General features: G+C 54.1%; 1 protein-coding gene and 1 long non-coding RNA gene across 6 annotated transcripts in view; one reads left to right on the forward strand and one right to left on the reverse strand.

Moving 5' to 3' along the window:
- The window catches only part of TBX5 (T-box transcription factor 5), a 134,542-nt gene that overhangs the window by 22,512 nt on the left and 85,712 nt on the right, over positions 1–26,318 (reverse strand). Inside the window, exons 1-6 of one of the 4 annotated variants that reach the window (XM_087768469.1) lie at positions 20,233–20,457; positions 15,175–15,350; positions 13,362–13,456; positions 10,451–10,570; positions 9,547–9,694; positions 7,210–7,362 (exon numbers count right to left, since the gene is read on the reverse strand). In XM_087768469.1, the coding sequence (XP_087624595.1) occupies positions 7,210–7,362; positions 9,547–9,694; positions 10,451–10,570; positions 13,362–13,456; positions 15,175–15,321 (663 nt within the window). In that variant the 5' untranslated portion in view covers positions 15,322–15,350; positions 20,233–20,457. Of the gene's footprint in view, positions 1–7,209; positions 7,363–9,546; positions 9,695–10,450; positions 10,571–13,361; positions 13,457–15,174; positions 15,351–17,680; positions 17,942–20,232; positions 20,458–22,783; positions 23,300–26,318 lie in introns of those variants that run through there. The other 3 variants (XM_087768467.1, XM_087768468.1, XM_087768471.1) reach the window with 3 other exon arrangements.
- Positions 19,364–26,262, forward strand: LOC148054408 (uncharacterized). Of its 2 annotated transcripts, XR_015707170.1 has the most exons (3): positions 19,364–19,475; positions 21,444–21,548; positions 25,876–26,262. It is a non-coding gene; the product is annotated as an uncharacterized LOC148054408 (long non-coding RNA). The 2 variants fall into 2 exon arrangements; XR_015707169.1 differs by lacking the exon at positions 25,876–26,262 and having other exon boundaries at positions 21,444–21,552.

Genomic DNA, 26,318 nt, shown 5'->3' on the forward strand with positions numbered 1-26,318 from the left:
TATTGGCACCAGCGCGCAAATGTACAAAGGGCCGGATTCATCCCAACCTAACCGAAGGCATTTTAACCAAGGCGCCTGCACTGGGAACCTCGTCTCCCAGCGTTCCTGCTGGAATCAATGGAGGGAGATGGGGACTGCCAGAGGGCACTGGGGCTCTGAGGTGGGTAGCATTGCCTTCACAGGTCCCCAGCGCTCTCCATTCACCGGAGAAGGAACCATCAACACGCTAGCCCCTAATTTAAGGACCTCAGATGAATGCCCTGTTTGATGAATCAAGCCTTTAATCACCCACAAAATGTCAGACAAAATATTGTATGGGACCTCAATCTTGCAAATACGTTGCTCTATGAGCAGAGAAGCCCCCTAACCCTCATCACGAAGACTCATAGAAGCAAAGGTATTAACGTATGTGTTGGTGGCAGAAAACCCCAAATGAAGCACAGCTAACTTCAGCCTCCTTAAAATTAGAGATCTGCTAGATTGAAGGCATCTAGAAACCAGAGACTACAGAAGGTTTTAAATTAGGTCTCAGCTCTTTGGTGTACTCAGATGGATTTCAGCAGGAGCTTTCAGAACAAAGTTTCCCTAGATGATAGCTCATGGCATCAGCCCTAGCGCTAAGCCAGGAGAGTCCAAGCCAGGTTTAACAAAACCATACACAACAAAATAGAAAATAGAGAAAAAGTTGGTGAATCCCTGCTTTAGAAAACAGCCTGAGGAAGATATTTTGTTTGGCCAGTTTTTGTCTGACTTACAAACTATTTCAGAGGTGGAAAAACAAATGAATGGGTGGAAATGACCTTCTTCTGGATCAACTTAGTGAAACTCTGTTTAACGGACTGTAACTCATTTTGGGGAGGGGGGAGAAAAAGCTGTCAGAAAGTCAAATGACAATTACATCATGAAAAATAAAAAAAAAATACAACGTCCTGCAAGGTCATTAAGACAGAGTGCCCAGGGCTAAATTATGTAGCACAGATTCAATAAAAATGTAGGGCTTTGTTTATGTATTTGTTACTGAAAGAAACTGATGGCAAAGTTTGCTTCTGACCACCGATTTCTAAAGCTGCTGCGGACCCTTCTGAGGCGAGAGCTTTCCAGGGTGAAGCCTTCCAGATTTGCACTTTTCAGGGCTTGTCTGACCTGAGGGTTCATCTTCACTTTAACGGGAAGTGACAGTTCCCAATGAAATCTCAGCGCCGCTTCTCTGCACTCCTTTCTCTGGGCTAACCGACCACAAAGCGCTTCTGCTGAGACATTTCCAATGGCATCTTTAGCTCCAGAATGATAAAATTTAGCGTTGCATCTAGTTAGGTAGAGGAAAGATGCTTTACTTGGGTTGTTGGGGTTTTTTTTTTGCACAGCCATGTATTTATAGGAGTATGTGTGTCTACAGGCTCATGAATATTATTATGGCCAGGGTCAAAACTACCACTTAACGTTACTTTTTGTCAAGCACTTGCCATAAGAAGATTTTTCTCAATTGCTTCTAACTTTACATAACTTTGTTAGGGCTGAAAAGTTCCACACCAGGTACATGCCCTGGGCTCCTTTTATTTACTTATTTTACTATCAACCAGCCCCACTTTTTTTAAGCACTTCAGCTAAGCGAAAATGCACCGCCCTGACCCTCTTGGGCTTTTCTGAAACTGTCCTAAAGGCTGGGCATTTTGGAAAAGGGACTTTGCTTTCTGCAATGGGGGATCCTTAGCTTCTGAGCTTTTTCTTGTGAAAATCTGCCCCACTCGGACAACTTAAAAGCCTGAGTGGGAAAAAAAAATCACTATTCAGCTCACCCCATTTAGTGATGAAGAGGCTGGAGTGATTACCCTTGAGCTGAGCAGGCATGGACCTCCCCATGCTGTGGGGATACATGCTGTCCCTGCCCTGCAGGTGACCGTGGTCCTGCTCAGCGTGGCAGGGCCAGGACCATCCCTGCCACCGCTGCAGCCGGCTGTGCTGGGAGCAACTGGGAGGCTGGGCTTCAGGCTTGAAAGCACAGAGCCTTTTTCTTTTGGACTCTCACATACCCCAGGTGGAAACCAAGTCTGTGTGGAGTAGGAAGCCAAACCAAAGCAGTGGGAAGGAAAGAAATAGATGAAGACAAGGTGCCTGCTGAGACTACGTACATCTGGCTGGGCCAAACAGAGGACCTGGATGGGGAGCTGGGACTCGGAGCCCAAGGTAAAGGCCAGGGGAAGGGGGGGCTGCTGGCAGGGGAGAGAAGATGCAGAACCCAGAAGCCAGTGAAGGAAATGGGAGGGACTGAGAGCCAGTGGCTGGTCGGAGGTACTGGTGCGAGACAGAGGGGCTCATTGAGGAGGCTGTTGGCTGAACTGGGAGACAAGAACAGAGGATGAGAAGAGACAGACCTTGCACAGTGTTGGGTGGGGGGGAAGGAGGTGGGTCGGGAGGCGGGAGTGAGGATGGAGAGAGATAGGGTGTCTTTGCAGGGCTTGGGGAGGGGTCTGGATTGAGGATTGAAAGGGGTCAGGGGCTCGGGGCTGCCTGAGCACCCTGTCCCAGGGCTGGCAGAGAGGCAGGGACAAGACTGAGGACAAAGGAGCAGAGGGAGACAGGACTGGTCCAGACACAGGTCGTGAAGGACACAAGACCTCTTGAAGGAAGCACTCCCCCACTGAAGCCTGGAACGGGACTAAGCACGTGAGAGTAGAGATGTGAGGAGCCCCAGAGAGGGTCAGTGAGAGGCAAAGAGCTCACTGCAGTCCCTGAGTGACCGAGGGCTGCACAGAAGCCACCAGTCCTGGTGATGAAGAGGAGATACATGGTCTCACCTCACTTAACCCCAGGAGCCCTGGCTCTCTCAGTGCTTGGGGGACCCCCCCTTCAGAAAGGAGCCTGCCCTGAGTAAGGAGAGAGGCTCCCCCTTCTTGCTATGGAGGTGGGAAGATTGGGGGCAAATGGCCCCAGGCTGGGCAGGGAGAGTTTGGAGAACACAGCCCTGCAGGGCTGCTTCAGGGGACCGGACCAGGTCCGGTCTCTGCATGGAGGCACTCCATGGGATGCCAGCCAAGCCACCGCATTGGTGGACTCTACTGAAGCGATGGAGGTGGCTATCTGCCACCAAAGACAAGGAGAACTGAACATCCCAAGCCCAAGGACCTGCCCGCCTCCAGCGGCAGCTACACCTACCCAGCCCTGCAAGATGCCCCAGCAGAGCGGCAAAAGACCACGTCCTCGGAGCAGAGCTGCACAGGCAGCTGTCCAAAATTTGGCAGGATGGAGCACCGGTTGACTTGGCCAACTTAACAGCGCTCTTCTACTACGAGGGTCTTTCTGGGGGTGGGATGAACCTATATATTCAGAAAGCCCACCAACACGTTTCTCTATGCCCACTGGCTATCTGGGAGTGCATCAGATCAGTCTGCAGTCAGGCCCTTCCCTGGTTCTCTGCATCACTATGGTGCTCATAGCATTTCTGGGTGCCTATAGCATCCCAGCTGGGGCTAACGTTTCGTTAAAAGAATTTGGGCTACAAAGAATGTTAAATAACTTAGGAAAAAAAAAAAAAAATCTGCATAAAACCGGATATCCTGAGGGGGGGAAACCAATATAAAGCCCAAGTCCAGCTAACGGGGAAAGTAGGTTGTAAAAATTAATGAGAATAATTGTTGTGAATTCTTGCTTTTGAAAGAATCCTCATGAGGGCAGAACCTTAATTATTTCTGTCTATTAGGGTTCATTTCCTGGTCCTAAGCAGAGAGCTAGTACCTAATAAATATGAGCTAGTAGCACAATGATTTAAGCTACAGCAAAATGGTACTTAACTGCAGGGGAAGTTAATATTTGGGAAGCAACCTGATTGCAAGCACCCATTGTGTAAACGGCAAGGAAATGAAATGTGCCTGTGACCTATTTTAACACCTCAATATTTCTGGGGTATTTTTTCAGGGTTGCAGAGAGGGGGGAGGTTTTCAACCGAGCTGCTGAAAACCACACTCAAAACTTTACCAAAGCTTTCTTCATGGCTTAAGCCTCCTTTTGGGGAGGAAGGCTGGGGAGGGGGAGATCCCAGTGTGCTTAAATATCTTTTAAGGCTGTCTAAAATATCAGGGGAAATAAGCACAAGCCCTACACTGGGATTGCAGCTGTGCTATTGAAATAAATTGGCGGATCTGAAATCAGGCAGGTATTTCTATAAGCTGTGTGAGCATAGGCTCAAATACATTTATGGGCGAGTCATACAATTATATTGTAATATAATTCACCTATAACATAGCTCTTGAAACCTAAACTACATACGCATATAAATTTGTGCATAGATGTGTGTGTGTGCATGTGTAAAATACGTGGGTGTATAAAAACTGTGTGTAAAATAGGTTGGTGTATATAAGCTGCGTGGGATTGTGCGGATAGGAAAGTTTGCGTGAAGGCTGCGCTCCAGGTGATGGGTGGAAGTGAGAGAGAGGTGGCTGTAAATGGGAAAAAATAGGTAGCGCACTGACAAACAGCCGTGGGGACGGACAGGCAGACCCTCCGGGGAGCTCAGTGCAGAGAGCCAGAGACCAGTGGGACCGCGATCGTTTATGGCAACGGGAAACACAGTCTGCCTTGCATTGTAAAAATATGTTTTGCTGAGCAACATCTCAGCTGTGAAAGCTGAAGTCGGGTTTCTGCCTGTGGAGAAGACCCCACTTGCCACTCAGCTCAGCTGAAGGCTGTCGCCCCTTCCGCACAGCCAGCATCTGCAGCAGCATCAGCTGCGCGCCGCCTCGGCCCCGGTATGATTCTCCATCTGCACTGGGGCAAGCTGCAAATTTTATTCCCTTCCCTGGAGGGAGATGCCATTTAGGGTAGATCATTCCCTGGTTTATTTTTATGGCTCTATCTTTCTCAGTTGGGTCTTTATCTTGGGGCTACAGCCACTCTTTATTTGTTCCCCCAACGATTTGGTGCAGCAAGAAGAGGAATGCGTGTGTCGGGGGGGAAGAGGGATGTAAGCGTATGTAAAATGTGTAGGGGGTTGTGTAAAATATGTAGTGGTGTCTGTGTGCGGGTGCGGGTGTCTGCTGGGATGCGAGCGCGTGTGTGTCTGTAGGGATTCATGCGTTTGTCAGTGCCTGTGTTTTGACAGAGACGGATACGCAGATGTCATTTCTTATCAGCCAGATGTTGTTGATTTACAATCAAATATTTCTGCTCCTCCTAACATGGCAGTTCTCCCAAACTACTGTACTTACATGTTTCTGCTTTGCTTTTGTTTTATTTGCATGATAATTTTTTTTTTCTATAAAACAGTCCTATTTTTCTTCAAAGGAAAGCAGTTAAATTCAGGTCTGTTTTCTCATAGGGAAATGCCTTTAAAGCGAGCAGTGTGTCCTGTTTTATTAAGTCCCAGTTCTATTAATATTATATTCTTTCTCCGAATCCATCAAGCAGAAGTTAAACTTGATTTTATAGCATCCACAGCGGAGTTATAATTTAAGGCATAATTTGGCCAGGACTCAATTTGGATTCAGTTTGCTTGTCCTGGTTGTGCCAATAGCTCCTATTTTAAAGGGCAGGGAAGTATTTTCTTTTCTCCCTAGTTATGGTGAAACACTCTTTCTTCTCCAGCCTACCTCTGCTCGCCGCGTCTCCCCTGCCAACTGATGGACGGAGGAAACGCAATCATTTCACGCAGGTTTAGGAGCTTCCTACTTACATCTCCGGGAAAGCACCCAGGATTTATCCGCGGTGTTAAATGACCTTTCTCCGTTTGAAAAAAACAAGCGCATGATTTCACTCTGTCAAGCGCAAGGAGCCATCCTACCTGCCAGTAAGTACCAGTAAAAGCTTGTAGTAATCGCTTGCCGGGCGATTTGGGGAGGAATTTGCCTTTTTTCCCAAAGGAAAATTGGCTTTTCATGGGGCTCTGCCCTGCAGAGGGGCTATCGGGGTCTGCAGGCACCAGTGAGGAGCAGTCAGTGAAAGGCATCGCTCAATACATCTGCTGAGAACTGCCCCAGCCCTGAGCCTTCCTCCCCAGCCCTGAGCCTTCCCCCCCCAGCCCTGAGCCTTCCTCCGCCTCCTTCCTCGCTGGCTGGGGAAGCCCAAAAGCCGAGCAGGGGAAGGAGAGGGGGCAGCAGCCCCGCAGCGGGGTCCCCCCGGGTGGGCAGGCAGAGGGGAGCGGCAGTGGGAACCCACGCGTGTCGGCCCAGCAGCACCCCAAGAAAACCTTATTCGATTTTTTTCTTTTTTCCCCCCGCTTTGTTTTGCTTGGGCAGGCAGGGAGCTGATTTCAGGCGCAGAGCCTCCCTTTCCTTCCAGGGCCTCCTCGGTGCCAACCCCTCAGCCCCTCGCCGACCTCCCCGCAGGGCCAACCGAGGAGCAGCCGGGGATCCGGGGAAGGAGCCCTTCCCCAAACAAAGGCCCGGAGCGCGGCCAGGCCGGGTTATCAGCGCCCCGGCCGCGGAGGGGAGCGCTGGGCTCCCTTCTCCAGATTACAAGGCTTTGACCGATGGCGGGGAAAGAAGATAAAGCCAACTTCCTCGGTTGGTCGTCTCCTCTCTGAGCAAACCATTCTGTTGAGCTAATTCCTCCTCGGCTAGCCCTAAGTCTTGTCTTTAGATGCTTTGTCTGTGTCGCCAGGAATAACAGAGGGGATGGGACGGGTGTGTGGTGAGAGGAAAGGAGAAAGAGAAGGGAAAAGAAGAAGGGGGAGAAAAAAGGGTAAAAGAAGAAGGGGGGGAAGAGAAAAAAAGAAGGGGAGGAAAGAAGAAGGGGGAAAGAAGAAGGGAAAGAAGAGGGGGGAAAGAAGAGGGGGGAAAGAAGAGGGGAAGGGAAAGAAGAGGAGAAGAAAAAGAAGAGGAGAAGGAAAAGAAGAGGGGGGGAAGAAGAAGGGGGAAAGAAGGGGGAAAGAAGAGGGGGAGGGGAAGGAAAAGAAGAGGAAGGGGGGAAGGAAAGAAGAAAGGGGAAAGAAAAGAAGAAGGGGAGAAGAAAAGAACAAGGGAAGAAGAAAAAGAAGGGGGAAGGAAAGAAAAAGGGGGGAAGGAAAGAAAAAGGGAGGAAGGAAAGAAAAAGGGAGGAAGGAAAGAGGAATGGAAAAGAAGAAGGGGGAAGGAAAGAAGAATGGAAAAGAAGAAAGGGGGAAGGAAGAATGGGGAAAGACAAGAAGAAGGGGGAAAGAGAAGAGGAAGGGGAAAGGGAGCCGAGGCCCTGAGGGGGGGCAGCGGAGGGCAGGAGCGGGGAGGGGAGGCCGGCCCTCACCTTGTGGTTCTGGTAGGAGGTGACGGCGATGAAGGCGGTCTCCGGGAAGACGTGGGTGCAGAAGGCGGTGTTCTTGGAGCCGAAGCCGTTGTTCTCGTCCGCTTTCACGATGTGGAGCCGGGGCTGGTATTTGTGCATGGAGTTCAGGATGATCTGGGCAAGGGGAGAAGGAGAGGACATCCCGTGGGAATGGAGGGGGCACAGCGCGGCGCAACGCCCCCCGCTGCCCGGGAATGGGGAGAGGAGGAAGAGGAGGAGGAGGAGGAGGACAGGGGCTCGCATCCCCTTCCCCAAAATCTTCTCCCTCTTCAGGGCTCCCCCAGAAGGGCTGATTTAGGTGCTGGGGTGGGGGGATATCTCTCTCAAGAAAACTCCTGCACCACCACCCCTCCCGGAGCCCATCAGGGCCGGGTGATGCGGTGAAAGGCGGCTCCTGACCCGCTGTGCCCCCACCCCCGAGGGGGGAGCCGGAGCTGCTCCCCCAACCCGTCCTGCCACCCTGAACCTGCTGCTGGTGGGGGCTCTCCGCCTTTCCAGGCTCTTCATAGCCCCCAAAACCTCCCAGCTCACCACCAGGATGGCCTGGGCATCTCAACCCCCCCCTGCGGAGAGCAAAGGGGCAAGAAGGGGGGCTGGAAGCGGGGGGGCTGGAGGGATTTAGTGCCCCCCCGGCAGCCACCCGCAGAGGATGGGAGAGGAGGGTGGTGGGGATAGGGGGGACGCTCTGTGTTCAAGATAAAAAGCGGTCCCTGCTCGGGACCGGGTTAATCTCGGGGGAAGGTGGCGGGGGGGGGGGGGGGGGGGGGGCGGCGGGGGGCCGTTCGGTCACGATAATGACTGCCGGACCCTGGCGACAGCGAGACGCAGCGCGCCCCGCCGCCGCCTCCCCCGTCCCGGGGGTTTAAGCAAATTGCTTTGACATCCAGGAAAGTCGTAGACATCAACGGTGAACGATCTAATGGTTTTTAATTTCATTACAGCGACTCTAATTGAGAGGCTCCTGGTGCAGCTCCTCCTCTGAAGTCCCTCATTGTCCCCTCCGCGCCTTCGGTTTTTTAGAGGGACTTTTCCCCACAGCCGCCTGTTCGCAGCGGGGGATGCCTGGCCCCGTCTCCCCCCCCCCCCTTCCCCGGGCTGGATCCCACCCACCCACCCCGGGACTGCTCCCCAAAACCAGCCCGGGGGGTGGAAGAGCCCCCCCCCCCCGGTGCGCAGCTGCGGAGACCCCGCTCTCCCCTCCCGCTTCCCCGGGGGAATGATCCCGATCCCTGGAAAGCAGCGCTTGCAACCCAGCTCAAGGCAAAATTAACAGAAAATAAAAATTATAAAAAGAAAAAAAAAATTAAAACAATTAACTCCCCAACGGGAGGGGGAAAGGAGAACTCGTCAAAAGATGCTCAGCATTGGGGTGGGCTGGGGGCTCCTCTGGCCGCTCTGCCCTGCAGCCCCCCCGTCTTCTTCTTAGCGACCGCGTGGGCAGGGATTTCGTAGCGTAAGGTTTATTATGAAAAAGCGAAAAAAAAAAACAAAAAAAAAAAAACAAAAAAACAACTTGGGAAAAAAAATGAAACCGAAGTGTTGAAATGAGACTGGAGAAAAATACGCTCTTGGAAAGGGAGAGCGGGATCTGGATTCGCATACGCGCTTAAGTAATTATATATATATTTTTATAGATATATATATTATTCATACATGCGCATATATATTCGCTCAGAGGAACAGGCATCTTTGGAGACCTTCGAAGGAGGGCTGTTTCTGGCTGCAGAATTCACACAAGCTTTCACAGCCTCACGGGTCTAGCAAAGCCCGGTTTATGTCCACGAAGCTCTAGCGGGATTTCAATTTTTTTTTTTATTGTCTTTAATTATTGTTGCTTTTTTTTTTTTTTTTTGGATCGAGGGATCCACATGGGTTTAGGTCCTATTTCCTTGAATAATTATGCCTGATTGATTTTACCTATTAGCCGAATTCACGGAGGCAACGAGCAGGTTTTACCGCCCCGAGGCTCTCCGTGAGGTTAAAACCAGGTAGCTAAATACTCGATTAAGCCGGGCGCGTTTCGCCCACTCGTGGACTCCAGGCCCCGGGGATCTGTAATCAATTCCCACGCAGGGCTGCGAAATAGCCCATTTTTAAGGTTTATGCTTCCAGTTTTTTTAGGGGGTCCTTCATTGGGGTTCACCCCACCCTCTCAGGGAAAAAAATAACACCCCACCAACACAACGGATTTGGGGATGGGTGACATTGCCATGACCTTGGTGGTGCCGGCAGTGGGGGGGGAGGCCACGCGTGGGGCCCCCGGCAGCCCCGTGCCCTTCTCCCGCCCCCGGTACTTACATGGCCGAAGGGATCGAGGTGGTTGTTGGTGAGTTTGAGCTTCTGGAAGGAAACCAGTTGCCTCATCCAGTGGGCACCAGTAGCCGGGGAGTCGGGGTGCACGTACAGCCGCCCCGGCATGGCCGGCTCCGCCTTCCCCGTCACCGACCTGCGTGGGGACACGGGCACTGAGCTCCGGGCCCTCCCGTGGGCTCCTGCACCCCATCCACCCACCCCGGTGGGGTCCCTCCCGTGGGCTCCTGCACCCCATCGACCCACCCCGGTGGGGTCCCTCCCGTGGGCTCCTGCACCCCATCCACCCCCCCTCAGTGGGGTCCCTCCCGTGGGCTCCTGCACCCCATCCCCCGCCCCCGGCATCCCCGTACGCGGAGGCAGCGCGGTGCCGGCCGGGCACGCCGTGCTTGGGGAAGAAAAAGCCTTTACAAAGGCTGCTCGGGGAATTAATGGAGCTTTTTGGCACCTCTCCCGCCGGAGACGGCTCTCGCCGTTTCCCCGTTTAACCCCATCCTTCCTCCCCCCCCCCCCCCCCAGTTACCAGCACCCAAGCCAGGAGCAAAGGACGGGTACCCATCCCTAAAGATTTTCCTGCCCCGAAATATTCCCTTCCTTAATATAATTAAACCCTCGGCTCCACAACAGCCAATAATCTCATCGTCAAACAGGATTACAATTATCGTTAGCTAATCGCGACAGGCTTTTTGTCTCCTTTTTTTGGATGCATTTCTCCGCCGAGGACGGCGGGAGCATCCCGAGGGGCTCAGGTGGAGCCCCCGCAGCCCCGCATCTCTCCTTTGCCGGGGAAAAAGGAGGAGCCGCTGATTCGGGGTCCCCCCACCCCGTGCCCGGGCTTGGCCAGCCCAGACACCCCGCCACAGGGCTCCCCTTCTCCCCCACGCGTGCCTACCATTTATTATCTGCAAATTTGTATCTGTGGTCATCCGCTGGTACAATATCCATCAACAGTATGTACTTAGTTTTTGGATTGAGTCCAGTGACCTTCACTTTGTAACTGGGGAACATACGCCTATAAAAAAAAAAAATATATATATATATATAAAATATATATATATAAATATAAAAGCGGAGAAAGGAAAGTTTTCCAAGGTGGATTCGTGTGTGTGTTTGCGAGGAGGAGACGGGGAGGGGTCATTTAATACAATTTAACGCCAGGCTCTGGGATGGACCTTCCCGAAAGGCTGGGGCAGCGGCGGGGTGCACCCTTCCCGGGGGTGCGGGAGAGGTTTGGGTGCTGCTGGGGACCCCGCCGGCTCCCGGCTGAGGCCAAACAGGCCGTTTGTCAAGGTAGAATCGGAATGACGAGGCTGACGGAGTTATTTAGTCACCTCCTGTGTGCCTGCTCGCCTATTCGTATTTTTACTATTAGTCGTTTCGCCAAGACTTCGCCTCCCCCTTCGTTGAACAAATCTGGTCGTGAGAACTTTTGGAAGCAAGTTGCTTCCCTCTATACATAAACCGCTGGAACAGGAGGGGAGATTTGCCAAAAAAAAAATATATATATATATATATATTTCTAGAAATATTTATATTTCTAGAAATATTTATATTTAAAATACATATATTCCTACCACCACGAGATGTATCAACGGTTCTATGTGCAGATATGACTAAAAAAAATCCCCTGCCCGCCCTCAGGTGTGCCACCAAATCTGTGTGCAGCCCCAGGGCGGACAGAGACATCAGCAAACACACCTGACAAATACTTGGAAACACTCGGATACGCACCGAAGACAGGGGCTTTTCGAAATATTTTCCATTACTGCGAGGCAGGGATTTAAAACACTGATGTTATTTTAGTTTGAGCTTTCCAAATATTTAAAAATAAAGCGGAGGAAAATGTATCCCTGGACTTAAAATACGCATAAACAAAAAACCCCACACCTCTAAAAATACGGCATTTTTCTCCGAGGCTCTTATCTCTGCGATAGGGCATCTGGGCTGGGCTTTAATTCGGTTGTCAAAAGCTGGAGGGGGAGGGAAAAAAGCGACCAACGAAGAAAACGGGGATTTAGCTTGAATATTTTAAGGGAGAAGGAGGCAAATTCCACCTGAAGAATGATCTGTAACTCCATCGAAACCACCTGCCCCGCTCCAACACGGCCTTCTCCAACAATAAACAGGGGGGATTATCGACACAAGGCCACCTAGCCCCCATCCCCCTAAAGCCCTGCCCTGGAAATGTCTATTTTATTGCTCTCCAGCTGAGCTTTCTGTCCACTGCCATATTTGTTTGAAGTTTCTGCAAGGTGGTTTACGTCTCCCTCCATGCCCTGCTTTTTTTTTTTTCCCTTTTTTTCCCCTTTTTTTTCCTTTTTTTCCCCCTAAACTCGGGTTTTTCGGGCGGTCCCACCGCTCCCCCAGCCCCTGTCCCCACATCGGGGTGCAGCACCCCGGCCCCCCGCCCCGTCCCCCCATCCATCCCCCCCCTTTCTCTCTTTACCACGTCCCCTTGGACGCAAACCCCTTCTTTAAAACCCATTTTTCCAGCAGCAGCAGCGAGGTTCAAGGGGAAGGCGAGCCGGGAGACACATCTATTCGCTAAAACTTCACACAACCAGCTCGATATTTTTTTTTTTTTCTCCCTCTTCAGGCAAATTTTGGAAGACCACAACAAATGCCAGATGACAGAGCCAAAGGAAAGTTTGACTCCGCGTTGTTTATTGTGCCCCTGCAATCTATTCCCACGCGTGGAAGGGGGTTCCCCCCCCCCCTTCTTCCAAGGATTTTAATTTAAAATCACAACGAAAAGAGCCTCTCTCGGGCTGCCCCCGGTTTGCCGATGGGACTGGAGGGACTATTTTACTGGGTCTCGCTGGCTTAGGCACTCCTCAATTTACCAGTCCTCCAAAATATTAAAGATAATGCGAAATCGCCGCAAATAACCGCGCGCGCACGTATAAAAAACTATAGATCGGCTTTACTAAGCCGGTGATGGACTCGATTAGGCGCAGTCCCAATAAAGCTGGATTTGCAAGGCTGTATATTTTTCTACACACCCACGCAGGCAAACACACACATAGAGAAGCGTGGGTCTGGACGCAGTTAGATCCGCATGCTATTTATTTGCGGACACATCTCTATGCATCTAAACAGCTTTGCTATCGGTCTATAAACAGTAGCTTAAGACCACATATACTTTTAAATGGGGGGGCGTGGGTGTTGGGGATATATTCGCCTCAGCGTGGGCAAAATAAATGAGCGAGCTGTGTAAACAGCGTAAGGCGGTGCAAAATCGCAGAAGGGACGAGCTGCTTCTTTAATTAAAAATAAGAAGAAGAAGAAGAGGAGGAAGAATAATAATAATAATAATAATAATAATAATAATAATAATAATAATAATAATAATAATAATATACCAACGAAATCGCCCAACGAGCTGCTCTAAACAAGGTTAGCTTTTGGCCAAGTGGTTGCAACTCGCCTTCGCCTGGAAAGCTTCCAAAGGCCTGAAATTGGGATTTAACGATCCAACTGTTCTGGTTAAGAAAGAAGCCAGAAGAAACAAATTTCTTCTGCCTACACCCTGGCAGGGAGGGCTCTCCGCACGGCCGGCATCGGCGGGCAGGGCTCCGCGGGTTCTCCCGTGGCCGTGGCACACAGACACGGGGGGGTCTCGCACACGGGACCGTAGCGATGTCAGGGAGAGCGGGGCTGGGGCCGCGGCCACGCACCCTCACCCACGCGGCCGTGCGAACACGCGTGCCCCCCCCCCCGCCGCCGTAGGTAATTCCCCCCACAAACACGCACAAACGAGGCAGATCCAGCCACGCAGGGGGACGCGGCCCCCCCCTCCTTACCTCCCGGCCTTTGTTATGATCATCTCCGTCCCCACTTCGTGGAATTTCAGCCACAGCTCCCGTTCGTGCAAAAACACTTTTATCCCCTCCATGCCCTGCGAGGGAGGAAAAGGCACAAAGCCTCAGCCCCGAGTGGTGCGGGGAGAGCCCCGCCGCGGGTGGGAGAGCCCCGCCGCGGGTGGGAGAGCCCCGCACGGCCCCGCCGAGAAGCTCGGAGGGAAAAGGCCGGGCGATGGGGGCCGGAGCGCGGGGTATTCCCGGGAAAACCCGGCCCCTTGTGTGTTTGCAAAGTCGGGAAAAATAGGATTTCGGGCCGGAGCCCGGTGATGCCGGTCGAGGCGGGGGGGTCTGGGGCAGGATCCTGCGGGCCTCGGCGCTCCGGCGGCGGGGAGGGAAGAGCAGGGAGCGCCCGGAGCCGGCTCCAGCCCGCGTCCTCCCAGCCCAGCCGCCGCTGGCAGCAAAACCCCAGCGCTTCGGCCCTCAGGAGCCAGCCGGAGGGGAGTTACACCCGCCGGCTCCGCTTCTGCAGGCTGGAGCGGCGTGGGGTGGCATCTCGGCTCCCCTCGCCCCCTCATTTTATTCATCCCCCCAGGGCTGCTGGCGGCCGGGGCCCGGCGAGCCCCCGATGCCACCGCGGGGACAACGCATCCCCGCACCGTGGGGCCGGGAGGCACAGGGGACCCCTACACACACCGAAAATGGAGCCGAAGCACCCCACCAAACGCATCGGGGGGGGCGTTTTCCAAATGCACACGGTAGCCCCGAGCCCCGGGACAAGGCCGGTACCGGTACCCCTGGCAGCAGCGGCCCCGCCGTGCCCGCAGCGGCCCCGCCGTCCCTCCCGCCCGCACCCCCGTGGGCAGCAGCCGCGGCGGGTGCAGGCTCCCCCCCGGGGCTTTACCTGCCAGGGGACAAGCGGGGCTCTCCGGAGGGGCCAGGCGATCTCGGTGGAAAACCCCCTTTTCCCCCGGGCTGCCCGCAGCCGGCTGGGGCCGAGCTCCGGGGGCCGGCTCCCAGCACCGCCCGGCCCGGCTGGGGAAGGCCCCGGCGGCGGCGGGGAAGGAGAAGCCGAGGGGCGGGCTGACCCCGCTGCCGGCCCGGCCCGCTCTGCTCGGCAGCACGGAGGTCCGCCGGGAGCTGCGGCCGGCGGGTCCCCCGTGGGAGCCCACGCGTGTCCCGGCAACACGCGGCGCCCCGGGGTGGGAGGGGGCGAGGGCTGATGGAGGGGTAAGGAGGGGGACCCCGGGGTCGCTACGGGGGGTGCCCACGCGTGACAGCCCCCTGCCCTTCCTCAGGGCCCGTTGCGTGGGTGCGGGCAGAGCTGCGGGTGCACCAGCGCGGCTGTATCTCTACACCCGGGTATCCAAGGGGTGCGTGTATATATATATATATGTTTATATCTTACACAAACACGCACGGGCACAGCAAATATATTCACGCGCACGCAGCTGTCTGTGTGCGTGTTCGCGTGTGCATTTGTACACTCACGCGTGGACGCCTGTAGGTGCGCGTCTGCCGCTGCACGAGCGGGTGCCGCTCTCGGGTATTTTGGGTGCCTTTCCATGCGTGCCCCTCCGCGCACCCCAGTATTCACGCCTGCGCTTCCCCGCTTGAACACGACCCCAAATAGCACTACAGCAGGATGAGGCCCACCATCAGGTGAGACTTTTCACTTCCGTGGGGCCTAAAACGGCTCATCGCCGCCCAGAGCAGCAGCAGCCACCCAGCTAAGCTGATATTTGGGGGGAGAAATGCAGAGAAAAGGGAAAATAAAAAAAGAGAGGGGGAGAAAAAAGGAGCGGGGGGTCCTTACCTGCTGGGTGAAGGCTGCCTGGGGCGAGGTGGGGGACTTGCTGGTGGCCCCCAGCTGACTGTCCTGCTTGGCTTCAGCCTGGAGCTCTTTGGCCTCCGAGTCAGCCGGCGTGGTCGGGAGCCCAAAGCCTTCCTCGCTATCCGCCATGTTACGAGCTTCCTTCGCTGAATCCCCCACTGCAGGCACACATCGGGGAGAGAGCAGAGATAAGAGACGCATAAGTCAATGCTGACGTTTAATAAAATATATATATACGTATGCGATGGGGAGCGAGCCGGTGCGCTAGGCAGGGCCGCCCGACAAACCCACGCTGCCCACAACTCACTTCCAGCTGCCCGGGGAGGGAGCAAGGCCCTTTAACTTTGGGAGAGGGAGAAATAAAGACTTTTATTTATTATCGCAGCCCGCAAGGGATGATAGGATTTGGGGGGGGGGGGGAGGAGGGAGGGGAAGGGGGAGGTGGTATTATTAAATGCATCTTTTGGAAAAGGTAAACAGCGTATTTTAGGTCTGCCTGGCAGGATACGGGGAGCAAGGCACCGGGGGGCCGTGGACTGGCTAACTCATCACACAAGTGACTCTGGAGGTCAGGGGGCCGAGGGGGGGGGCTGAGGCTCCCCCGAGCCTTGAGCACCTCCGATTCCCCCGGCTCGGGGGGCCCAAAGGCCCCGCTTTCCTCCCAGGGATGTGGGAGCTTTCACCCCACACCGGTTTCCACCAAGCAAACGCTACTGAGACGCGAGGCCCCTGACACAAACCCATTTGCAAAGAAAATTCAACTTCTCGCATCCCTATGGAAAAAAATAAAAAAAGCCTTTTCTCCTTTTCTCCCCCCACCCCGGACAGCTGCAAGTAAAGCAAAGGATGGACGAGAGAATTAAAATATAAAAGTGCAAATAAATCAATCGGTCGAGACGCTGTGCAAGGTAACGCGCGCTCGGGCTGGGGAACGGGGGGGAATCGGGGCTGAAGTGAACCAAGCCGTAACATTTGGGGTAAAATTGCACCAGCAGAGAAAGCGAACTTAAAAAATCCACAATTTACATCTGACGCGAGTAACCACAGCAAGTTTTAAAAGCAGTATTTTGGCGTAGCTTTAACGGCTCTGTCCGGAACGGTAAAAGTTTCAAAGCAGCACAAAAAAAAAAAAAAAAAAAAGATAAAAGCAATTGAATTATCTGTTAGGTTTTTGTTCTTAAGGAGTTTAGAGTTTTAGTAGCTTTAAAAAAATATATTTCTCGCATGTTTCAAAGAAGGGGATTCATTTTGGAAAGGCCAACCATATGGAGGCAATATTGTTTTTAAGTACGAGAATGTTTTGAAATGAGTTCTTCTCCCTGCAACAATATTTAAAAGCCGTTTAAAAAAAAAAAAAAAAAAAAAAGAGGGGGGGGGAAAGGCAATTCTCCTTTAAATGCAGAGGAAAATTGGGAGCGGAAAGGAGGGGGAAGAAAATGATCTTCCCTGCTAGTGGTGGGTAATATATACATGGACGTATATATAATTTAGAGGGACAAAAAGCGAGGGGAGCCCGGGAACGCACCTCCGGAGCTGCGGGCCGCTCACAGAAGCGGCCCTTGCTCCCTGCCTCCCCCCAGCAGCCGAAGGGCGAAGCAAAACCCCTCCGAGCGCGGAAAATGCGCGGAAAGTGCGCGGAGCCGAGGGACGCTGCGGGCACAGCCCGCGGGGGCAGAGCCGCAGCTCCAGGGACCATTTAAGGCTTTTCTCTTCCCCTCCTCCTCTTCTTTTTTTTTTTTTTTAACCCTAGACTGTTTTTTTTTTTTTTCCTTGCAGCTTGGGAAATGCCGGTTATTCATTTTTTAATCGATTTCCCTCCAGCTTGGAGCTATTATTCCCCCTGAGCTGGCAAAGTTAGGGGGGAGGGCGAAGGGAAAAAAAAATAATAATAATAAAGCATGCTTATTAAAACAAAGAGGGACCCAGCTATGGCAGCCCGGCTCCAGCGAGCCTCCCCGATGCTCTCCGCGTCAAGGCGCAATTAAGCAGATATAAAAATAATAATAATTAAAAAAAGGAGGGGGTGACGGCGAAAAATAACCCAACAACTAAGAGCAATTGGCCATCCGTGGCTTCTAATTTTTTTTTTTTTCCCCTTTAAAGAGCTTCTGAGAAGAAATGGAGCTTGACAGAACCAGGCCGCGGTGGCTGGATGAAAAATGCATCTTGCCTTGCTAAAGTAGCACCAAATGGGTTTGCGGGGGGGACAAAAAAAAAAGGGGGGTGGGATGGGGGGGGGGGGGGAAATCACCACTCTGCTTTTGTTCCAGCCTGGCCCCGGCCCCCCCAGCCCCACAGACGGCGGCGGGGGCCCCGGAGAGAGCGGCCCCCCTCCCCCGGCACCCCACGTCTCCCGAGGCCTCGCAGCTCCTCGGCAAGGACCAGTTGTGGCCAACAATGGCCCCGGCCAGCCGCTTTCGCTCGCCCTCGCTCGCACACACAGACTACAGACACCGACGGACATACATGGCAATGGAAGAGCTGTTACCTTGCTTGTTGAATTCCATGCAATCAATGCATCTCCATATATATAATGTATGTGTATATTTTCCCCCTTTGCAATGGAAATTAGAATGGGATCAGGCTTCTCGTGTGCATATTTCCTTTTATTTATTTATTTGCGGATCAGCATGTGAAAACCCAGCCTGGAAGAAAAAAATCTATCCAATGCAAGCCTGCTTGCCTGCTTCCCTCTCTCTCTCTCTCTCTCCCTCCTGCTCTCTCCAAACACTTCCAGGTTGTCAGACGCACTAGAAAGGATCCTGAGACCAAGATAAAGCCCCCACCCCCACCCCTTTCTCAGCCTGATCTGGAAGATACAGATTTCTCCACCCCGCTCTTTCTACTCCCCACCTAAAAAAAAAAAAAAAAAAAAAAAAAATTAAAAAAATAATAGTAATAAAAAAAAAGGAGAGGACGAAAGAGAGGAAAAAGAAAACAGCACCCCCTTGCAAAAAAAAAAGAAGAAAAAAAAAGTTTCGGGCGGGCTGGCAAGGGCCGCTCCTCCGGGCAGGTCCGCGGCGCTGCCGCCGTGGCTGCGCGGAGCCGGGCGCGGAGCGGAGCGCGGAGGTGACGTGGGCTCGTCCAGCTCCGTTCGCCAAGTGCCGGGACCCACTGCCCAACCAGCTGGGATCCTGCTCCGGAGAGACTCCCTCTCATACAGCCCTCCCTCCCGCCCCCTCCCCCCCAAACCTCCTTTTCCAGCCTATTTTTCTGGCCGGCAAACAAGAACAAGGCACAAAGACAATCATCAAACTCCCCAGCAGCCCTCCCCCTCTCCCTTACCTCCTTCCCCGCTCCCTCCCTCCCTCCTCCATCCCCCTCTCCCACCCAAAGAGAAAATTCAGCGCCTGGGAATATGCCCCCCCCCCCTTCCTCCCCTCCCTCACCCCTTTAAATAAATCGCTGGCTCCGGTAACCCCGCACCGCCCCCGGCCCCCCCCGCCCTCACAGGCAGCCTGGAGGGGTGGATTAAAACCCGGTTCTAGATTTGATAGTGCTCACAGAGGCCTTTTATTGGGGGGCTGGGGGGGATCCCCCCCAAACGGACTCGCCTCATGGGTATAACCTGGGGGGGGGGGGTGGGAAATAAAACCCAACCGGCATGAAGCGCGGCGGAGTGGGACTGAAAGCCAGGGAAGGTGGACCCCGGGGGGGTGTGCGTGGGGTTGCGGCCCTTCTCCCCGCTTCTGGAGGCATCCAGGATCCTTCCTCTACCCTTCCTCATCCTCTTCTTCCTCAGCCCTCGCAGCGCTGCCCGGCCGGCGGCTCGCCTGCCCCACGGCCCCGCCGCCACGGGCGAGGGCCGCAGCCCCCCGCAGCTCTTTGCCGTCCCCAAATAATCAAACCGTCAGCGAGGAGCGGGGCTGCGGGTTTATCTGCAGCGTCCTTCGCTCCCTTCTCGCTCCCCCCTTTTCTTTTTTTTTTTTTTTTAATGTATTATTTGGAGGGTAAAGTTGAATAGGTCAGCGCAGGGTAAACAGCCTCCCTGTCGCATTCTGCAGGCTGAAGAGAACCAGATTGGCGAGGCGGATTTTTGATAAGACTCGGAATAAATGGCATGGTTTAGATCTGCTCTGCCCACCCTCCTCCTGCCCCCACCCTCTTCTCGTCGCTGTCCCTTCCCCCCCCCCCCCCCCAAAAAAAAAAAACAAAAAAAATCCTCGGCTCTTTTCTGCCTCTCGCTCATTTCTTTTGCGTTTCGTGGAAGTTTTCAGCAACCCCACCCGTGCTCCCCAACTCTCGCAGGGCGCGATAACACCGGAGCCCTCGGAAAGTTTGAGGTGAGGAAAAGCCTGGGGGTGAGCGGCTCTCGGGGAAGGGGTGCGGGTGTAGTCTGGCATCTCCCAAACCCCCTCCATGTGCCCGCCGCTTCCAACGGCCCCTTGAGAAGAAACAGCCAACAGTAAACGGTTGCAAATAAGAATAATCAAATAACTGCACTTGTAGCCGCAGAGAATAAGCCAGAGAACGCTACTTAAACAAACAGAACAAAGCTTGTCCCATATTTCATTATTTTTAGAGGGGAAAGGAGCCGTGGAGCCTTTCCAAACACAAACAAACGAGCGAGGGGAGCGGGAGGTTCCTTCCCCGGCGGCGGCGGGAGCGGCCCCGGCCCCGGGGCCCGCGGGCGGCTCCGGCCAAGCCCTTCCCATCGCACCGGAGCTGCTCGGAAAGGTGCAAATCCGGGGGGGGGGGGGGGAAGGAGGAAAAAAAGCCGGGGGGGGGAATAAAGCGGGAGATCACCGTGCTGCGGGAAAGCCGGGGAAGGAGCGCGGAGCGCGGCCGCGGTGGCTCCAGCCGCCCCGCGCCGCCCATGGGGAGCATCCCCCGAGGCATCCACTCGCCCGAAAGAAGTGGGTTTTCTCTTAAAAAAAAAAAACAACCCAAATGAAAGCAACGAGGAGAAAGGTTTCTCGCAGCTGGTAGCGGGCGAAGCACCAGCTTCCCTGCCCTCGGCGGCGAGAAAGGCAAAAGTGAAAATCTCCGAAGTTTGTAAGAGCGAACCCGAGCACGGCCGCTGCCTGGGAAAGCACTCACCTCTCCAATGCCAAACTAGCTCTCAAACACCTTGAAGACAAGTTGAAAACGATGCAAATAAATCGAATTTATTTCCGTCTGTAGGTTGGGGGGGTGAAGAAGGAGGGGGGGGGGGGAAAAAAGCAGCTGGGAAAAGGACGGCAAGTCCGGGCTCTCTAGGACGGTAATGTCAAGGCGAAGGAGCCTTCCAGCTAGAAGCCGATTTGTGGTCTCAGACAAATTAAATATTACTGTTTATTACCAGCCATACTCCAATAAAATAAAGAGAGTTCAAGGCGATAGCTGCTATCTCACGAGCTTTGCTCCTATAGGACACGGAGACGTCACCAACCACGCAACTGGCCTATTCTGTCATGGTTGACTGCAGCAGTAATGGAAGGTTAATTTGTATTATTCTCCTCTTTTTAAAGCCCTATCAGGGAGATTCCTGCTTTTTTTTCCCCCAAAAAAACCCTCCATTCGGTGCAATGCAAAATACAGCGAGGCTGTGTGCATGCAACCTCTCTGTATAGACGCGTATATGTATATATATACACATAAATATATACGTTCACACGCCGAGACACACAACGCGTACGTATATAGGCGGGTGTGAGGAGGTATATATCACATGAGTGGCTATCACCCAAGCAGACACGGGGTGGCTGGAAACTCCAGCAAAACCCACTCTTTCTTGGAAATGAAAGGGGGGAAACCAGTAGCAAAGCTCCCGCTTCACCAGGCGCAGCCCAGTTAATCCAATGGTATTGGCGTTATTCAGTTTAATATGGTTTTTTTTTTTTTTTTTAATAACGTTATTAGAGTGAGCAGGAAACTTGTCAAATGAATGCTCCGGCATCTCTGGAAGCGAGCACGCCGGGCTATATATAGTAAATGATAACCTGGTTATTTGCACAGATTCGAGTGTGCTTCGGGAACCAATTATTTGCTCTGATTAAAAAAATAAAATAAAAAAAAAAAAGAAAGCAGTAAATCGAGGCGATTATTTGCCAAATGCGATTGACAAGGGGAAAAAAAAACAAAAACAAAAAAAGACCCAAGCCCCCCCAAATGCCTCCAAGCGCAGCCAGGGGCTGCAGAGGAGCCGCCGGCGCTGCCCCGCGCCTTCCCCCGGCGCTCCCTTATCCTGGAGGGATTTGGGGATCCACTCGCGGCCGCTGCAGCAAGATTTCGCCCCCAAACCGATGCTAAAACGTTGTTTCCTCCAACAGAAAAAGAGAGGAGGAGGAAGAGGAGGAGAAGAAATAGGGAGAGAGAAAGTAAGGAGCAGCAGCTAAGGACGAGCGAGGTCTTGCAGGCGCTGGACACTGCAGAGGGTGAGTGCTCGCAGGCGGGGACCCCCGGCCCCGCTCCGGCCGAGGGGCTGCAGGCAGCATTCCCCTTCCCTGCAGGCAAAATCCTGCCTGGATTTACCCGGTTTCCCCAGGCTGAGCTCTCCCCACCACCACCAAGCTCTGCAGGCAGCCAGGGGAAGCCAAGGCCCTTAGCAAAAAAACACCAGCAAGGATGGAAAAAAAAATAAAGATATAAAAAAAGGGGGTCGGGGGGGAAAAGCTCCTCCCTTGCTCCGATTTGCCCCAGTGCAGCGCTGGATTCGGCCACGCTGCTCAGCTCGGGGTCCCCCCAAATAACCGGAATGGGGGGAAAAACCTCACGGAGGGTGATGGTGGACTTTGCAACGCCTTCTCCTGCGGGGCTGGCACCGACCGCCCGAGGTGCTGGCTCTGCCAGAGCAGGATAGGACCTTCCTGCTGAAGGCTGATCCCAAATCAGAAATAAAAGCCTCCCCCCGCACCCGATCGCCCCCCCCCCCGCCCCCCAAGTGCCCCCTGAGGCCCCCCCCAGGCTCCGGACCGGGCCCGGGGACCCCTCGCTCTGCCTCCGGGCCGAGCCCAGAACCGGCGGGGTGCTGCGGCTGCCCCCCAAACCGCCCGCTGCGGGGGAAAGAGGAGCTGTAGGAAAGCTGGCACACGTATGCAGGCATATATACATATATATGTATAGGTGTGCGTGCACGTATGGGTCTGGACACACACAGGCAGTTTGCAAACGCACACACCGTACCTTTTCCCTGCTCAAGAGTTTAAGCAAATTTTATAACTGAACGTACAACCTACGTGCAAAAGCGCAGAGATATATAGATACGCGTACAATATACTGTCCGTTTACATACATATATATACCCAGACACATCACAAAATCCTATACGCGTGGGTCTGCGGATAACGAGATCGTGCTGCACGCTGGCACGACAGCACCTATGGAAGCGCAAGCCGCCCGTGCCCCGTCCGCTCTCCACGCGTGTGAATATTTACACGTCGCCTATGGCTCACACGCAGCTTTGGGGTGCGCACAAGCAGCGACCTGCCCGCACAGCGCCCTGCGAGGGGTCGCAAATCTGCGCACACCCAAAGCCCGGCTGAATGGAGAAATGCGCACACCGCCTATACACCATACTCCATATATACGTATATAAGCTCCCCCATACGTAGAAATAGCGGGGCGTCCATCAGCAGCCACGGACCCACACGCCCACACCGCGGGCACTTACCTGCGTGGGTGTGGGGGTGCGTGACCGGGCGGGGGGAGCCCCCGAGGCCCCTGCAGCCCCCCCCCGGGGCTCGATCCCTGGCGCTCAGCTCCTCGCCGCAGTCAGGAGCGCAGGATCAGGCCCGCGCAGACCGGGCCCCGCCGCCCATCCCGGGGGCCTCAGGCCGCGGGGATCCCCCGTTTTCGGGGGTGCCATGGCCGGAGCCCTGCGCAGCCCCTCTGCCCTCTCGCTCCCTTGGAGGGTGTCCCTCGCCCTGGAGGTTTCTCCTTTCGGGTTTTACCCTGGAGAGGTGGAGGGAGGGGGGGACGGCCGGGGTACCGGCTTGCAGTGGGGTCGAGGTGTCAGCAGTAAGAAATAGTGCCGAGCATGAACGCGCTCCCCCCCTCCCCGCACACCCTTTAAAACCGCTCCTTGGGGCGGCCGACCCGACCGGCGGAGCCCTCCGCGTCCCGCCGCCTCCTCGGCAGGACCCTGCCCGGGCCGGGGCACCGCGCCGCCGGCCGCCCCCGCCGCAGACACCGCGCACACCTCGGCGGTTGGGGCTTTCAAACTCTCTCTTTTTCCTTTCCTAGAGATTTAGCTCCCCCATAGCGGGGATATTTTTCCCCCCACCCCTTCCATTTTTAGGTCATTTACTTCCCCTCTCCAACCAGTTCGCTCTTCTTTCATTTCCAACTCCCTTTTGTTGGCCGCATCCGCGCTTTGGCGAAATACGCACCTGGGAGAAAACAACGATTTCAAATAACCATCCTCCCTGGAAGCATTCTGGTCCATTCACTTTTTTCTTTTTTTTTTTTTTTTTTTTCCCCTAAATTGCTGGAGCAGTGAGTGACTGCCTTGATTTGGGGGGTTATCAGCAAGATGTTTGTGTCAAAATAACGCCCATACAGTTCTCCTGGTGTCACTATTTCCATTACAAAACCCTGCATTTAGTGGTCTAGAATTTGTATGCTTAGACGAGCCTTCGGGGGTAGATACCTGGGTCGAGCTTTTTTTTATATATATATAATTACAGGTGAGCAGCATTTTTCTTTTAAAGTTTGTGGTTTCGGGTCCTTTTTTTTGCCGCCCTTCTGGCTACTTTAAAAAAAAAAAAAAAAGTTTGCAATTAAACCCCGTTCCCCGCTCCCTCCAGCTCATTAATTTTCCAGGCCAACTCCAGGCTTTAAAACGGTGACAAAAATGAAAAATAAGGAGCCGGGCCGAGGCAGGGCTGCAGAGCCGCGCTGTCCCGCGGAGCCTCCCCCGCGTGTCCGTGGGATGGAGGTCCCTTTGTCTCCCAAATACAAGCGGGGAGGGGGGGCAGAGGGTCCCAAAGTCAAGCTAGGAGCATCCCTGGAGCAAAAAAAATCGCTTTTCTCTGCCTCCAAAAAGACATCTCCCCCGGAATTAACTGCAGCCCGGGGGAAGCGGGGCTCGGCCCCCTCCCCAAATTTTCCCGTGGGCGCAGCGCTGCCCAGGGCAAGGGGGAAGGAGGCTGAATTTCTCTCCCCCCCCGCTCTCAGGGAGGCAGTCCGGGGGGGTTTGGCACAGGGTGCCCACCGGATCCCCCCGCTCCGATCAGTGCCCGATGCTCCCGATGGGGAGGGGCGCCTTATCGATGCCAGAATGGAAAGGCTCACCGGCTCTTCCCGAACTGGGTGGCAGGCAGGGCGTTATCTCGGCCCGCAAGAGAAAATAAAAGCAGATAAGGCCTTCGCTCTCGCCCTGGGAAGAAAGCTCCTGGGGGGCAAGAGGGGGAAAGGCTTTCCCTGAAAGTGATCTTGCAATGACCTTGAAGGGGGAGCTGGGGGGCGGGATGGGGCGGGGGGGTGGGGAGAGGAGCCCGAACCCAAAGGTTGAAAATCAGTCGCTGGGAAAAGGCCGCCCGAGCGACACCTGCGATTCCTCCCCCCGTGGCCCCCACGGGCGGCAGGACCGGCCCGTGGCCCCGGCTCCCCCGCAGAGAGGAGCCCTTGGCGGGGAGGGGGCGGCCGGGGGCCCCCGAACAGCTCCCTCATCCCGGGAAATTTTCTTCCTCCCTTTCTTCCCAACTCTTCTTTCCCTCTTTACTCCGTCCCAATCCATCTCGTTCATCCTCCTTCATTTTTTCCGTTTTCCCCGATTTTCTCGCCCCGAAATAATGCAGAAAAGCCCAGCCGAGCGGGGCCGATCAGTTATCACCACATTATCCTCTATATTCACAGGATACCCACAAATTTTCGGGAGCCGGAGACGCTCCCAGGGAGGCGGGGGGGGGGGGGGCGGCCCCCCCAGCCCCGCTCCGCGGACGGGAACGGCGGTAACGCGGCTTCGTGCGGGCATCACGGGCAAAATAATCGTGGGGGGGAAATACAGATTATGCGAATGAGCTAAAGGGCTCCTGAGAAGTTTTTTTGTTGTCTTCAACAATTAAGTGCAAAAAAAAAAAAATACCCACGGGAGGAAGAGACAAGGAAAAAAGAGCACTTTCCCCGCTCTGATAGAAGGACTTGGCCCTTGTGCCAGGGCTGGATGAGGCCGCAAGCTGTAAATCTCAGGGCCCTCCGCGGCCGCGGATGGTTCCGCGGCAGAGAAACGGGATTTCCGAGGGGCAGAGCCCCACGAGTGTGCGGGGAAGCCCCCGCGATCTTTGCCAGCGGCGGGCCCCGGCCGAGCCTCCCGCTGGGGCTCGCAGGTAGCTTTCCCGGCGTGTTTTTTCCACGCAGAGGTGGGGAACGGGGCTGAGTATTTGGGTGGGAATGGGCACTGCTGTTGGCACTCGGTTTGGTGAGCCCGATTTTCTACGTCCATCCATATACATCGCTAGAGATTTATACCTGTTCCACGTACATTAAGCGTTCCTGCTGGAAACGTGCGTGTCTGTCTGGATCTAGGTGGAGAAGTGGTTGTGGGCAGAGAAAACCGGGCTTTCACGGATTTGAGAAAACATTAAGGGCTCATTTCGTGCATGTTTGGGTTTTTTTTGCAGACAGACTTGTGCCTTTACCTGCTCCGGTACGTCCCCGCAGGCTGCCAGCGCAGGGGCTGGGGGTTAATGCCTTTGCGAGCACATTTTGGGCACTGTACGCTTAGAAATCGTTCATTTCCAACGAATTATTCTTTTTTTTTAGGGGAAAAAAAAAAAAAAAAAAGGGCTCAAATCTACCCGCAAAACCCTTCCTCGGCGGAGCCCGGAGCCCGGGCGGTGCCTGCGGAGCCGAGCCCGGGTCCCCCCCTCGGCTGCCGGGCGCAGGAGCCGCCAGCCTCCCCGCTCCGGGGGCCGGAGGAGCCGCCGTTCAAGACAATGCCTATTTTCTGTCATTAATAACTCGTTTCTTTAAAAAAAAAAAAAAAAATCTCGTTTGGATCCAAGATTGTTTTTTATGATTCAGTTGGACAAGACGGAACACATGTTAGTTTAAGCAGGTTCATGAAATAGCTGTAAATCAAATAAAGTTTACGAGTTTAGCAGGAAATACTGAAAAGATGAAGAAAAAAAAAAAATCCGCCGAGGCAGAGACCAGCAGGCTAAAATAGTTGGTGGAGTTTTGTCCTGCTCTGTGTTTCTCTCTGT

The sequence above is a fragment of the Nipponia nippon genome, unplaced genomic scaffold (assembly GCF_047370975.1).
Source record: "Nipponia nippon isolate SJK-2023a ecotype South Korea unplaced genomic scaffold, ASM4737097v1 scaffold_30, whole genome shotgun sequence".
Lineage (NCBI taxonomy): Eukaryota > Metazoa > Chordata > Aves > Pelecaniformes > Threskiornithidae > Nipponia > Nipponia nippon.